At 34.5% G+C, this 16,005-nt stretch overlaps 1 protein-coding gene across 1 annotated transcript in view; it reads left to right on the top strand.

The window, feature by feature from the left end:
- Positions 1-16,005, top strand: part of USP34 (ubiquitin specific peptidase 34) — a 123,066-nt gene that overhangs the window by 50,308 nt on the left and 56,753 nt on the right. The window contains exons 21-34 of the mRNA XM_026844686.1: positions 375-457; positions 1,780-1,934; positions 2,774-2,887; positions 3,852-3,951; positions 4,086-4,245; positions 4,685-4,811; positions 4,908-5,055; positions 9,268-9,368; positions 10,859-11,068; positions 11,750-11,875; positions 12,677-12,799; positions 12,923-13,006; positions 13,332-13,418; positions 15,079-15,279. Of these exons, the coding sequence (XP_026700487.1) occupies positions 375-457; positions 1,780-1,934; positions 2,774-2,887; positions 3,852-3,951; positions 4,086-4,245; positions 4,685-4,811; positions 4,908-5,055; positions 9,268-9,368; positions 10,859-11,068; positions 11,750-11,875; positions 12,677-12,799; positions 12,923-13,006; positions 13,332-13,418; positions 15,079-15,279 (1,819 nt within the window). The remainder of the gene's footprint in view (positions 1-374; positions 458-1,779; positions 1,935-2,773; positions 2,888-3,851; positions 3,952-4,085; positions 4,246-4,684; positions 4,812-4,907; positions 5,056-9,267; positions 9,369-10,858; positions 11,069-11,749; positions 11,876-12,676; positions 12,800-12,922; positions 13,007-13,331; positions 13,419-15,078; positions 15,280-16,005) is intronic.

Here is a 16,005-nt window from a genome sequence, read left to right as displayed (position 1 = left end):
AAATTCAGAGTAGAAAAGCTAGCATTTTACAAGTTAGGGAAAAAAATTAAGGCCAGATTCTGCAAGGTGCTAGTGACAAAAGGATCCACCTGAATTGGACTGTATGCCAAAACGCCCCCATTCATAACCTCTCAAAAAACACCAAAAAAAAACCCTTATCTAGTAATGACTAGTATGTAATTCCATTTGTTTGGTGTGGTTCTGTAATGTGTACAGTTGGAATCTAGACTACATACTGAACTAGAAGTTCAGAAAGAAACATACTACAAAAAAATTATTTATGCTTTTAAGAGGCACGTGTATGAGTGGGAAAAAAAAGTTGTGACAAATATTAAATAATTTAAGTAAATGTATTATACACATTTAAATTTTAGGTATAGCCACAGTGCAGAAGTTCAGGTTCGTCTTCAATTCCTGACATGTGTGTTTTCAACTCTAGGATCACCAGATCATTTCAGTAAGTATTTGAGCTTACCTTATCAGAGAAGCACCTCATAGCAAGGCTCACATAGTTCTTAACAATTAATCTTAGCTTAAGTAAATATGATACTTTAAACAAACAGACAATTTTAAGTAATCTTTGATACTCTTCCAAAAAAAGGAAGATTTTTTGTTGAAAGCACAGAACCAACATTGGAGTTTAGATTCTATTGCAGTTCTGTGAAAACAAATTTTTATCTTCTGTGTGCTTCGGTTTTCTCTAAATATTTGGACTGTAGTAATTACCAAAATGAGGATACATTTTGTATTTGTGGGTTTTGGTTCATGTTCATAATGTTCCTAGAGATTTTTTACTGGAGTGCACTGTGAGTTGTGATACCAAAAAGGAGTAATTCTTTATATTTTTTTAAGACTATCAGAAGTTGGTTTGCACTTTTGCAAGAGTAATATTCTGTACGATGGTTGATCTGCACAGGTGCTGAAATCTTTTCACTCTAAAAGGCTAAAAATGGAAATTTTTTGATGTGGCTGATAGAATTCAGAATTGAACATAATTTTTTGTGGTTTTAGTGACCCTTGGTGGCTTTCCCTTCCATAAATTCTTTTGGCTTTTCTCTTCTTAAGCCCTTGTGAACTAATAGCTTTCAGCATCAGCTCTGTACAGACTTGGAGCTGATGGTATACTGAGGTAATTTATTAAAATTTTTGAAGGGAGGTGTCACTTGGGTAGTCTCTATAGGTAGTCAAAGTTGGCATACAGTCATGGCTTGTCCCTCTGATTATTAGAGTACAGGAATGAATGAGAATATCTGTAGCCAAGAGAAAAAAACCCCTTGTAACAGTGTATTTTCTGTTGTTGATAGAGTAGCCACAGTTCTTTTTAAAGAAATTTGTTGAGATCACAAATGTTTATATGCCAGCTGAGAAAATAAAGCTACTGTTCTCTTGAGAGGAGAAGCAATGAAATAGTATACAGAGATACTATTTTCAGCCACAGTACTCAGCTCAAAACTGAACTCTGGGTTGTACCCAGTAATTACTTAAGAACTGAGAAACAACCTGCAGTTTTGCATGAGGTCCCAGGTCATTGTTACTCATGGGTTTAGTAATAACTGACAGCACTAGTGACCAAAGGCAGTAGCTGATTGCTTGCTCTAAAAGGGGAAAAGTGTATGATTCCTAGTTGGTGGGCAGTGCATTTTTCTTCTTTTGTTTCAGAAAACTTATGTCCTCACAAAAACTATTCTGATTTTTCTGTATGTATTCTTGGGTTTTGTAGAATATCACAGTATATTTGCTGTTATAAAAGAGTAGTTAAAAATACTTCCCTAATTTTAGGGTTGAGTTTAGAACAAGTGGACATATTGTGGCACTGCTTAGTAGAAGATTCTGAATGTTATGATGATGCACTACACTGGTTCTTAAATCAAGTACGAAGTAAAGATCAGCATGCTATGGGTATGGAGACTTATAAGCATCTTTTTTTGGAAAAGGTATGTAGAGAGTTAATTGCAATCATATATTTCTAGTAAAACTGTTCCTTTTCATATCAGCGCTATTTAATATATTTTAAATGTTTTCTATGAAAAATATGTCTTCAGTAGTCTGTGAGGGCCCCACTTGTCATGCAATGGTTTTTCTCTGCTTGGAGAGGGGAACAGATTGGTATGAATTCTTCTCATACCAATGTTTACTTGAGTGTTTCCTAGCACATAGCCTATGTATTGCATCTGAAGCTAGGTAGCACTTCATTTCAATTAGAAAAAAAAAAGCCACCCCAAACTGTACTTTCCTTTACAATATATAGCTTACCTAATTAAAAAAAATTACTTTTCTTCTTTTTTGGGAGGGGTATATAAATCTTATCAATATATCCACTGAAAATACGAACATGCAGCAGTAGAGCTTTTTGCAAGGGGTCCCATCCATTCCAACAGATGATGTTACAAAATGGATAGATTTTGCAATAATTTGTGTACTCTAGTTCTTTTTCAATGTTACAGTTTTTTATCTGTTTTTGTAAGCTAAAAAATTGTCCTGCTGTTGATAAGTTAAGAAGCTAGTTTTACAATAATAATTTTTGTTCCTTCTGCACTGTTACAGTCCAGATCATTGGTAAAGAAGTTTAAGCCACTTATAATTGATTTTTTGTATTGTATATAAAATTCAGGGAGTGTGGTGTCTTGCAAGAATAAATTTTAATTGATCTGCTACATTTGAGTATGATTGTTCGTGACATTTTTCTGTGCTAATGAAATAAATACCCTGTAATTGCTATCCGTTCCATCACTGAAATTTTTTTTCTATACTAAAGTTCATTCATTTTATTTAGATGCCACAACTAAAACCTGAAACTATTAGTATGACTGGCCTAAACCTCTTCCAGCATTTGTGTAATTTGGCTCGATTAGCTACTAGTGCATATGATGGTGGCTCAAACTCAGAGGTAAGCCTAGATTCTGTGCTCATGTTTTGTTTCTTTCCAAGAGAAGGGGAAAGTTAAACTACCTTTCTGCAATGGCCTATCTCTTGAGACCTCACTGACTTTAATATTGTTTTCTGGTTTGAGATAGCGATGCCACAGCCCATAGTGGTGGGGTCTGTACAGATTACTGCCTTGAGGGGAGTAGTCCTGGGAGCTTAGGACTCAAAAAGTTCCAAATATAGGACAGTGAAATGGAAATAAGAGGCCAGTGATCCTGACCTCCTCTCATGGCTCTGAGCATGTGTGGCTTTTGTGTCTAGAGGTAGAGATAGGCAGCCATAAAGAAAGTGATACTGGTTGCCTGCATATCTTTGTGTAGTTTATCATATTCTTAGCATAACTGAACTGCATCCACTGTTGTGTTTAAAGGATGGGTTTGTAACATTTACTTTTATAAACAAGAAGATTCAGGTGACATTCTATCAGGCATATTTAATTCTGACTAGAAATCTGATGTAAAATGTGTCTGAGTTCACGTATGAGGAGCTTTAGAAGTTTTGTTTCTGTAGTTTTTTTTTATACAGAAAAACTGTCTTAGAAGCAAAATCATAGATAGGATATTTTTCTGTAAATTGATTTGAGGCAATTTTTAATTAACATTCCTATTCTTGCAATCATTAGCAATAATAGTTGTGGTTTTAAGGCTTCATTTAAAAGTATTCCTCTTTGTCAAAAATGAAAATTCATTCTTGAATTTTAACCAGTTCTCCTCATGCTTCAAACTATGAAAGTATTTCTGTGAAAGTTGAATTTTACAGTAATTGATGTGTGCAGTGGTGAGAGACAAAGCAGAGTTTCAACAGGGATATTTGTAGTAATTGCATCAAGTAGCAAATAAAACGTCTCAGGTCAGTAGACCATCACTCCCAGTAAATTAATGAGGCAGTGTTTTGTTTCTGTATTTGTTTTGCTTTTGTCGAAACAGCTGTGTGGCATGGACCAGTTCTGGGGTATTGCTTTAAGAGCACAGTCTTGTGATGTCAGTCGAGCGGCTATCCAGTATATCAACTCTTACTATATCAATGGTATGAATTTTTATTTTTGTTTTCTGTTTAAAATGTTTTCAAGAATACCAAGCATTATCCTCTGGTTATTCTTAGTATTAAAATGCATAGTTTCAAAATTGTGCATATGCAGTTTACTTTTACTGATATTACAGGTAAAACTGGTCTGGAAAAAGAGCAGGAATTTATTAGCAAGTGTATGGAGAGTCTCATGATAGCTTCTAGTAACCTTGAGCAAGACTCACATTCAAGTCTGACCATTATTGAAAGAGGACTCTTAATGCTGAAGACACACCTGGAGGCTTTTAGGAGAAGGTAAATAGTTCTATCGATATATTTGGATGAAGAATTTATTTCCATTCCTCTTACTGTAATGATGCATGGGTTATGAGTTATTATTAATTGAAATAATAGTTTCTTTGTTTTTCTTTGTGTAAAGACAAGATGGTAGTGGATAATTCTGAAAGGTAATATATAAAGTTTAAGCAGTTACCAGAGTTGGCCCTTGTCCTTGTATAAATGTGTATGGATGTGGGTCATGTTTCCCCATTCCTCACCAAAGAAACTTTTTTAAAGTTAATTTTAGTTTTATTTGAAAAACAGTGAGAATATCAGAACTTCCTCTTATTTTGAACAAAATCCAAACAGTGAATAAATGGGCAAGTTTTGTCTTTCTTCTCATGCTTTATCAAACATTTGTGTTAAATAGGTTTTGACAAAAATAATTTTTCAATATTTTTACTTGCTGCTTAAGGTTTGCGTATCATCTGAGACAGTGGCAGATTGAAGGCACTGGTATCAGCAGTCACTTGAAAGCCCTGAGTGACAAACAGTCACTACCACTAAGAATTGTGTGTCAGCCAGCTGGACTTCCCGACAAGGTAAGTTAAAAGCCCTTTTACAAGTACACCCTACATTGTTAAACTTCAGTAAGTCCGTTGTATGCTTTGAAAAATAAAATACATGTTTTATTTCAGATGACTATAGAAATGTATCCTAGTGATCAGGTGGCCGATCTACGGGCGGAAGTCACCCATTGGTATGAAAATTTGCAGAAGGAGCAGATAAATCAACAAGCACAGCTTCAGGAGTTTGGCCAAAGCAGCCGCAAAGGGGATTTCCCTGGTAAGCTATAGTACTCGTACCTGTGGTTTTTGCCCTTACAAGGGTTCATCCATTTAGAGCTTAGAAGATTAATGTCTTTTTCTTCCCCACATACCTTAAATAAGCAAACATTATGATTTAATTTCTTCTAGTTATAGTGATAGCCTGACCCTCACTTTTATTTGTGTTGTTTCTTAAGCGCTACCATTTATGTGGAATAGCAAAGAAAACGTAGATCTGCCAAAAGTCCTTAGATCTAGCAAAGATCAAAGTCCCAATGGACTTTTCCCCATGTAATTTTTATTCTCACTGTTGTTTTGTTTTAATTAATTATTTTGTTTTCTGTAGTTTGGAGATTCTGTTACGTAGAACCTCCTTCTATGTTTTCTGAAATCTATACGTTTCTGGCTCTACAATTGATTCGGAATTTGAAGTTGTAATTCAGATTCGTAATTTATACCCTACTTACTTGTATTCCAGTCAGGTGTAAGACTTCACTTACTCCTGCAACTGCTTTTTAGTTTATGATCATCCTGTAGCAAAAATGATCATTCATATTCTTTTGATGTTCTTAGTTTGGTATGTCACCTTGCTCTTGAGATGGTCATTGCTTGCTTAACAGTGTGATGAATACGTATCCTGTTGTCATTCTCTTTCTTTATCTGTTTTTGAGGGAATGAAAGTTTCTGCTTTCTCCTTTAGGAGGAAGACATTTCCTAAATCCTACTGATGCTATATATTACAGCATTCTTCTCAGTTATTGCTATTCAAGATGTTATTGTTTTCTGAATTATCTTCTCCTCGATGTTTTTTTGTTTTCTTTCTTTCTCATTATGGTAAGAGTTAGCATGTAAAGCATGTTATCGGAACAAATTTGGTCCATGAACATCTTTTTCCAACTCAACTGACCATTAGGGTATGCATAAACATGAATCTGACTTTCTTTTCATAGTTTAATAACTTAAAAAAAAAATGTTTTAATGAGACACACTGTCAGTAAACCAGATAGAATTTTAGACATCTTAATTACCTTCTTGTGAAATCCTTTTCCAGCCCCTTTTCAGAAGCTGTTTTAGGGAACAAACGATCTTGTTTTTCACCCAGTACAGCCACATAGCAGAAATTTTTATTTTTGTTTTAGCTGGGATTTTAGAAACACAAGAATCGGAAAATTCAGAATTGCAGTCCTACAACAGCTGCAGTTCAGTCATGTTACATACATACTATGTCTTTTGTGTTTGTGCTGATATCCAGAATTTTGTACACTTTTTGTGGATGTTTTTTTTTCTGTCTTTATTACACTAATTATTAACATACCATAACTATGGGAAAACGGAGAATCATAACATTTGTATCTGTCGATTCATAAACTTGGTGTGCTTTGCTAGGTTTAAAACCTGTAATAATGACTGTAAGTGCTTTGTCTTGTAATTGATATCTGTGTTGGCTGATAGATGTATAAAATGCTGTAATAGGCAAAATCTCTTATTAACCAATCTTCTCAAGGCGTGCCTCTGCATTGTTCTCTGCATGCCACTGTGTGTTTGGAATAATCTAGTCACATGATTTTGACAAGACAGTACTGAAACTGAGACTTGTGGTTAAAACCTGCAGTTTTACTCATCTGTACCCTATTTTGGGGACTGTTTTGTATAGGTTAAAAAAAAAAAATAAAATAATAGAACGACTTTCTAGTAACATTGGGTTGTTCACAAAAGGTCTCTGAATTGTGGTTCAGTGTATTGACTGTTCACACGAGTCATTCTGCATCAAAGGAGCCATGTATTGTGAAGTACATAGTGCACACCTCGTGTCTCAGTACACCTTTTACTACATCCATTTTAATATACCTTATTAGTTAATCTACAATAAAAAGCATTTCCTGGTTAGGAATGTGAAATGGCAGTTATTTCATCAACCAAGCTAGAAATGTGAGCAGAGTTTATCAAGTTCCGGTAAAAACTAAAGGCCCATGATATCACAGGGCAAGTTTTTATCTTGCTTTTTCCTAATAGAGCTAAATCTCATTGTCCTTAATCGGTTTTTAGTTGTTTTCTCAGGTGGGATTTCAACTTCACTAAGTAGATTGACATAACAGAATATTTGTATCAACTTCTGGCTCTTAGAATTCCAAACTCGCAGGGGTTTTTTTAATGGGTTTGATCTGTTGTTATTTGTGACTGGCACTTTCTTATGCTGTTGGCCTCCTTCAGCACTCCTGTCTGCCTTTTCCCCACTTTGTATATCTCCCACCTAACACCTGTGGTCTTAAAAGGAAATCTAATTTGAGAAGACGAAGACACCGAAAATTAACGTTAAACAGATTGTTACAGAAGTGAGTTGTTATTTTGGAAAATGAAGCTGCAGGTTCTGAGATGGGCTGAAAGAACCATAAAGCATTTATTAGTTACAGATACATTTCTGATGTTTTTGCCATAATGTTTCTGTCAAGGGAATATCCAAGAATGCCTGCCAGCCCCAGAACTTTGGGAATGTATCTCTAAGTAGTATATGCATTCACATTTATTGAATGTTCCTTTTTATTCTCTTTCACTGCAATAACCTTAATTTTTTTTTGCCAGTTATCAGACTTTTACCACATAATTCTTTTGAGATTCCAATACCTTTGGTAACATCTCTTGCTCTTTCGAAATCTGCATTGCTCAAAGAAGTGTGAGAATGCATTTGCTTCTTACTCAAGTTGTTTGTTGTATTCTTTCATCTGAAATCTATTACAAGTTGCTGTACTTTACTGAAGTGCAGGGGTTGGTAGGTTTCTGTATTATTTTTCTGGATGATGTGTTGGCCTGCTTTCATCTCTTTGAAATTATTTTGTCTGATGGTACTGATAAGTTTCAAATTAGCCATCTGAGGAGGATGGGGGAACAGTGATAAGATACGTGAGATTATTCCCAACTCCCTATAAAACTTCCATGGTTTTATTGTTAATTGACAGATGTCTTTGGAGGGCTTCTGTCTATCCAGTTTTTCCCAAGAATTTCCTAGTCTTTTTGCGTGGTCAGAATTTGAGGATCTTATGTATTTGCCTGATAGCTCCATTTTTCTGGCAGTCCCATCAAAGTTACTGTGTGTATATCTCATTGGACTGCTCTAGTTTGAAAATACCAGTACTTGGGCGTGTAGCTCAGCTGGTTTTGGAAAGCATCACCTGAATTTACTGTGCACATACATCAGCAGAGACTGTGTGGCTGTAGACTGCAGATGACGGGCTTTCAGTATTTATCAGAAGCAGAACACTGATGGCGTGCTTCTACACTGTGCACGTCTTGATGGCAGTGAAAGAATGTAGTTTGTTTGATGTGTATATGTAGGCTTTTTCTGTTGTTGTTTTAACCCATATCTTTGAGTACTGTGTTCCTATAGTGAGGTAATAGACTATTTTGAAGCATTTTCAGGTTACAGAACTCTGAGTACTTCCCAGGATTTCTGCAAGAGGTTCAAAAAAATATGATTTTCTGAAGAAGCCTCATTTAAATCCCAGTGGTGAAGTACAGTGGCAGTGTAAGCCTGCTCTTCACTGGTATGGGGGATCAGGGCCTAGCATTGAGAAAAGTGTACTTGTAAGGACAGTGTCTGGAACGTTTAGCAAATTTCAATCCAGGACAAGCATCTTTGTGCACCAGAATTGGTGGTTAGAACTGAATGAGTACTCTGAATTATAAAGTCATTGTACATTGTAATTCTTGCTTACTGCTTGATTGTCTGCACCAAATGAAATTCTTAATCTTTTAATTATTCAGATTTCTTGTTCAATGTTGAGAATTCTTTGAAGGATGCTCTCAGTTTTTCCTTTCTGAAGCCTACAACATCTTCAGTTTCAGCTTACATTTAAGCAAGATTAATCATTGTTTCTTTGCCTTTGCTTATCACAGGTGTGTGGTATGGAGGGACTTTGTTGATGATCACAATAATTTTCCATTATCCTTCTCTGGCATAGCATTATTTACTACAGAATATGGAAGGCATATTTTAATCTGTATTGTGAACACTTTTCACTGCAAGATTGGGTCAACTGTTATTGAAAAGATTATTTCTGAATACATTCGTAAATTTAGTTTAAGGTAATAACTACTTTTGTAAGGAAATTGCATTAAGATTTTTCCTCATTTCAATTGCTACTGAATGGTATACCATTAAAAATAAGTCTTAGCACTTTTATTAGAAAACGAAACTACAATTCCAGAAATGTACTGAAATTTGTTCTTACCCTAGGTGGCCTCATGGGACCTGTGAGAATGATTTCATCTGGGCATGAACTGACAACTGATTATGATGAAAAAACGCTTCATGAATTGGGTTTTAAGGATATGCAGGTATTACTAACATGACTAGACTCACTGAAAAAGATTGTTTGATATGTGGCTTTTGTCTTGTGCAGCTGATATATGTCGTGGTAGTGGAAGGTATACTTTTCTTCAGGAGTATCCTGTAGTTTTCTGAAACTAGTTGTTTCATGCTATCCAATGCACACCTCCTGTAAGCTCAAACTGATGCTGTTTGTCCTTGCAGTTGTCAGTCTTAAAAATAATTAATATTTTTAAAAGCCAAACTCCAGTGATGTTAGCAGATGTGAAAATTCCAGGAATAAAAGAAAAATTTCACTTTTTTTCATTCATCAAAGTAAACAAGAGACCAGTGAAAAGAGAATCAAATACCCACATTTTGTCTGAATTGTTGAACACTTACTAATTTCATAGTAGCAGTGACTAGTGCTTTCTTTTCACAGGTTAAATCTGAATTACTTTTTTAATGCCCATCTATAATTTTTAATCTCAGTTCAGAGTTCCTGTTAGAGTCTACTCATGAGTTTGCTGAAGTCAACAGCCTGGAAAAGCCTGATTTGATTTGATTTGATTTGTATAAGTGTGAATGACATCATGACTGTTGGTGGAAGGGGAGGTGGGACTGTATCAAAACTTACTAGCAGATCATCACATACGTGCTTCCTTTCTAAAGGAAGGCTCATACTGTACACCTTTAGGGATCTGCTGACATCCTTTTAGAAAGATTATTACTGGCTTATGTGCACCATTGCTGGCTATAAGTAATTGTAGCAGTTAGTCTGTCTTGACTCTTGTGGTTCCAAATCAGATGATCTGTTGGACTGCATCTTTGATGGTTCTTTAGTTCTGTTTGCTAAATACATTGGGTTAATTCAAAAGTTAAACCAGTTTTTAAAGTATTTTTTTTTCCTGCTAATATAGATCATTTTACAGAATTTCAGATTAATTCAGATTCAGCAATCAGATGAATTCTTATGTTTGCAGAATTTGGAGGAGCAGTAGCTGAGTATGATCAATATATGGAGATGATAACTCGTCAGTAGGAAGAGTTCATCTGAGAATGGCTTTCAACACATGGTTATGCCAGTATAACAAATATCTACTTTTCCAACCACACTGTTATTTGTACTGATCTGCCTTTGCTAGTATTCTTCTGGTCCTTTGAACCAATTCGTTTCATTTTTCCTCTGGATTAGTTTTTGTGCCATTTCATTTACGTACTGAGAAGTCAGACCAGTACTAGAGTCTCCTCAGTCTGAATGGCAAAATAAGGGATGAGGTACAAGGAAACATGACCATCTACTGTAACAGCAGTGTATGCAACTACACCATGAATGCCTTAAGTGAAAGCAAACCCAAGCTTTTATTATGGCAGTTGCTCAGAATGCTGCTCAATAAAGATTTGACGACAAAGACATCGATGTATCTTTTAAGTTCTTCATTATGATCCTGTTTAAAATGTTCCATGGTTTAGCATACGCTAAATTGTCTCTCTCCTTGTCGTTTCTCTCTGTTTCTAGATGGTGTTTGTATCCCTGGGCGCACCAAGGAGAGAACGTAAAGGTGAAGGTGTTCAGCTTCCAGCATCCTGCCTACCTCCTCCTCAGAAGGACAACATTCCAATGCTTTTACTCCTGCAAGAACCTCATCTTACCACCCTTTTTGATTTGTTAGAGATGCTTGCCTCTTTTAAGCCTCCATCTGGAGAAGTGGCTATGGAAGATAGTGAGGTAATTTAAAATAATTTTATTAGAATAATTAAATTTAAGTCTTATTTAATTGGATCTGTTTTTCCTATCTAGCCTATTTCTTATGTATTTGTCATGGTTTGAGCCCAGAGGGCAACTGAGCACCATGCAGCTGCTAGCTCAGTCCTTCCCCCTACAATTGCTAGAATTGTTTGTTGTCTGTATATTCATATTTCATGTATGGTATAATCATTATTGTGTTTTTTCTGATTTTCTTAACAACATTGTTCTGATATATTTTAAATGCTGTAAATATTGTAGAAGCTATAAAAACGTAGTTCTTAAGAAAGAATATTGATCATTTAATAGATGTGGTCACGAGTAATGGGAATTGGCTTGAAGAAAGGTTTGTAAAAGTTTTACTGCAAAAACAAGCTCTATGTCTTAGATGCCATCATTAGCTTGTGGGAAATTTAATAACCACTAGTATATTCAAACCAGTAGTTTATGTTCTATTTACACTCAAATATTTCAAAATTTGTGATATGCTGTAAAGATAAGTTTCTTGGGAGTTCCTTGAGACTTCAACTGTCACGTTCTATATATGGATTTACATTAGATAGGAAACAGCATCTTCATGAAGAATAAATAAATTTTTGGACTTTGCAATCTTACTTTCATGATGAAATTCACAATAAGAATGGTTGTTCTATGGTTTGTCAGAGTGCAAGGTGTGAAGAACTCCATCTCCACGCAGAAAACTTATCCAGACGTGTCTGGGAGCTGTTAATGCTTCTGCCAACGTGCCCAAATATGTTGCAGGCATTCCAGAATATTTCAGATGAGCAGGTAAACAAAGAATGATTATTTTACACGTTTATCTCTATATACATGGATATTTTAGTGTCTAGTGTTTTAGTTGTATTTTCCCCGAGTTGGAATGTTAAATACTAAACATGTTAAGTATACTGAGACACAAGTAAACCTTATAAACAAACCTAATAATTCTTAGGAAATTAAATTAAATAGAGATATCAGCTTGGTTCCCAAAGTTTGATTTTATAATTTCTTTTAAGAAGGATTTAATAAATGAAAAGGATAGTCAGTAGTAATTGCCACAGTCTTTTGGCTTGAACTGGTACAGCAGTTTCTTCATCTGCAGCCTTGCTTTAACATTATGACTGTTGTGATGGTAATCCTTTTGTACTTTTCTGTAAGTTCAGAACATAGCTACTTACCTGGTTGTTTTCTTGCCCTATAGATGAAACTTCTGCCTCTCTTAAGGTTGTTGAAATTACATGTTACTAGTTTTTAGATATTACTATTCTTTATGGACACATACATTAGAATTTTGGTGAAAGTTACAATTTAGAGGATAACATTTGGCTTCCTCTGCTTTAAAATACTGTGTACCTTAGCTTATAATAACATTGGAGGTTTACTCAAATTTCGTTACTGAATGCACATTATTCAGGTTGTTACTATTGTACAGAAATATGCTGAAATTGTCTGATTTCAGCTAATAGATGAAATTAAAGATGAAATAATTTGTCCATGTCACTTTAAAAATCTTCTCCTTGCATTTTTTTAGATAGATCAGCATTACATATAATTGTGTTAATTGTCTTCTGTCTTTTTTTATCTTTCAAGGGTAATGATGGCTTTAGCTGGAAGGATCTTCTGCGAATAAAAAGTGCCCATAAACTTTTGTATGCTCTGGAAATTATTGAAGCTTTGGGAAAGCCCAACAGGAGAATAAGACGTGAATCTACGGTAATCAAGTTTCTTGCACAGAATATGTTTTTTCTTCCTGAACCAAAGTATATATTGATGAGTTATTTTATAGTATTTTAATTATTTAACTTTCTACAATTAATTGTTCTTGTTTATCTTCAGGGAAGTTACAGTGATCTGTACCCAGACTCAGATGATTCAAGTGAAGATCAAATAGAAAATAGTAAAAACACATGGAGCTGCAAGGTTTGGTTTTCCTACAGTATTCTGTGATACCTGATAGAGCTTTTAAAAAGTATATATAAAATGAAAACCCATTTAAAACATTATCTAAAGAGTTATTGATCTCAAATTTAGTTATAACATTTTAATTTTTTTCTGTGTTATCAGGCCTCTAAATTTGTCATAGTTGTATACCATTATTCCTTCTGTTTTTCATAAAATATGCAGCTGAATAGTTTATTGGATTTATTTATTGATTAATTTATAAAGCTTAGGTTGGTATCTAACTGAACTTAGTGGTAAATCTGTATTTGCTTTTTTTCACATTGGTTCCATAATCTACTTACAGTTTGTTGCTGCTGGAGGGCTCCAACAGTTACTGGAAATTTTCAATTCTGGAATCTTAGAGCCTAAAGAACAGGAATCATGGACTGTGGTAAGTGTTAATTCACCTTTTTCCTCCAAAATAGCATAGATCTCAATTGTAAAGATTTTCATTACTTTCAGCCTTTGTTATAGTTACTTTTCTGTAGTAAGTGAAATAAATGGATTCTGTAATTCAAACCACCAGAGTCTGTGCAATAGCATCTTTTTTGTGAATATTTTATATTCCTGGAAGAATTTATGTTCTTTTTAAAAAAAAATCCTCATTATGCTTTTTTATATTTTAAAACCACTCTTTGTATTTTTTTATGTATTTTTCTATGGTTTTCTGTTAAATTTTTTGTCTAGTCTAAAAAATTCCTAGTTTGTAGAATATAATATTCTCAATAATATTAACATCTTAGAGGAAGAAACCTGGTTTTCATCTTTAGGAATGACTGCAACTGCATTGGTAACTGCATTGATAACATTATTGCATTTCACACTTTTTAAAAAGAAAGTCAAAATTTGTGAAATGAGAAGGAGGTACTTAATTTTTGCCTTTTTCTGCTTGTTTTAGGGAAGCTTGCTATTTGGAAATTCTATTATAGTCTGTTTTAAAAGCAGTAATCTGTTAATTATCTTTCCCTCTGAAGAGACCAAGAAATACCATTTCCTCTTTTTGGCATTGAGACAAAAGTGGTAGTGTTGTGGCTATGGTGTTAGTAAAGACACTTTTGAATAATGAACAATATTATTAGTTGGTTTTATATAATGTCTTTTTCATCATTATTCTACTACTAGTTTGAGCTAAATTCTTACCAGAATGAAAACTTGTGAATTTTTCTCTTTTATTTTCAATTCTGTGGCATTTGATTAAAAAAAAAAATAAAAAATCTCAATCTCTGAGTCCTATGTACATAAAAAGTAAATTAACAAGCATGCATATGTATGTATAAAACTGATGGCTGCTACTGAAATACTAAAAAGAAGATAGGTATACTTTTTATTAAAAGTTTGGTAGTTTTAAACTGATGTTGATGTATTTGTTCTAAAGTTACTTCAATATTAGAAACCGGTTGTCCATCTCTATTCACTTTATATGCTTTTATTGGTCTCTCTAAAAAAGCATTCACAGCACTGCCAAAGTAGTAACAAATTCTATAACTAAGTACCTCAATACAGAGTCCTGACTTGGAATCTCAAACACTTACGTGTATAGATGCTAGACAGCCAACCTACTTCATGTGTTGCTGAAACACGGTGCTCTATTTTTGTTACTTTTACTCTCTTAATACACCTTCTGGTGAGCTGGTATTTTAAAAGTAGTATCTATTATCTTTGCGTGATTAAATATATTAAATTTTAAAGCACTTCTGTATACTATACTTAGTACCCTGTGCTATAGTTGAATACAATGCAGAAAAGGCTCTTGGCTCTAGAGCTTGACTCCTATGCTGTTTCCTCAGTGTTATTTCATGCAGTCAATAATAGGTCTTGAATGCACCTTTTAATGGGACTAAATCATGAAAATGTCCTTGTTATAAGAAGTAACTTTTTAAATAATCTTCCTCTTTATTGTCTGTTCTGGTGAGGTTTTGCCAATTAAAGTACTAGCTGTTTGCCCTTTATATTTTACTTAAACTTTTCAGTTAAAATTCTGTAACAAGTGTAGAATGATTTGTAAAATAAATCCCTGGAAAGACAAAGTTTCATTTTCTTTTTATTCACAGTGGCAGCTAGACTGTCTTGCTTGCTTGCTGAAGCTGATATGCCAGTTTGCAGTTGACCCTTCAGATTTGGATTTAGCATACCATGATGTCTTTGCCTGGTCTGGTGTAGCAGAGAGTCACAGAAAAAGAACGTGGCCAGGCAAATCAAGGAAGACTGCAAGTGACCATGCGAAGGGCCTTCACATACCTCGCTTAACAGAGGTAAGAGATAAACAGTGTGTCCTGCTTGTGATCTTCAGAAAAATTACTCCTTTGTTGTGTGAAGCCTTTATTTTGGTAATAAAATAATGTAGTGGCAAAGTTACTAAAATTATTCTCTATCTTACATCTAAATACTAAAAGGTATTTTAATTGCTTTAAACCTAACAGTTTTAAGAGCTGGAACCAAAGCATTTTTTGGTGATTGGTGAGCATATGAATTGGGAGGTCAGAATTTCAGTGCTTTATCCCTATTTCTTAGATTCTGTTCTTCAGATTAATTAATCCTTGTTTTATGATAGCCTGTTATATGAGCTATCCCCATCCTCAGTAAATCCATTTTAGATTCATTTAGTAAACACTAAAACAACTAACTCTACTAAGGATATCTGAGTATATAGTAAACTTGCCTAAACCTGTAAACCTTCCACCAGATTCCTGCATGCTAATTTCCTCATGGAGACCAAGGCTGATATTAAAATGGTAGTGTTTTGGTATCAGAGGTATGTTCACAGTAAATCCATTGCTCTCAGGCACAGGACCGACTGTGATTACCATAAAGCTTAGATTTGAACTGTGAGATGGAGCCAAACTTCCCATTTGTCATTGTTATACATGGAAAGACCTTAACTATTCTATAAGTTTTAGTTCCTTTTGACAAAACAGATCCTTAAATTGCCAAAGCTACTATGATACAGGAAAAGTATCAAATGTATTACGTTTTTTAAC

The sequence above is a fragment of the Athene cunicularia genome (genome assembly GCF_003259725.1).
Source record: "Athene cunicularia isolate RWA chromosome 3 unlocalized genomic scaffold, athCun1 chr3_part1, whole genome shotgun sequence".
Classification (NCBI taxonomy): Eukaryota; Metazoa; Chordata; class Aves; order Strigiformes; family Strigidae; genus Athene; species Athene cunicularia.
This window is presented reverse-complemented; position numbering and strand designations above follow the sequence as displayed.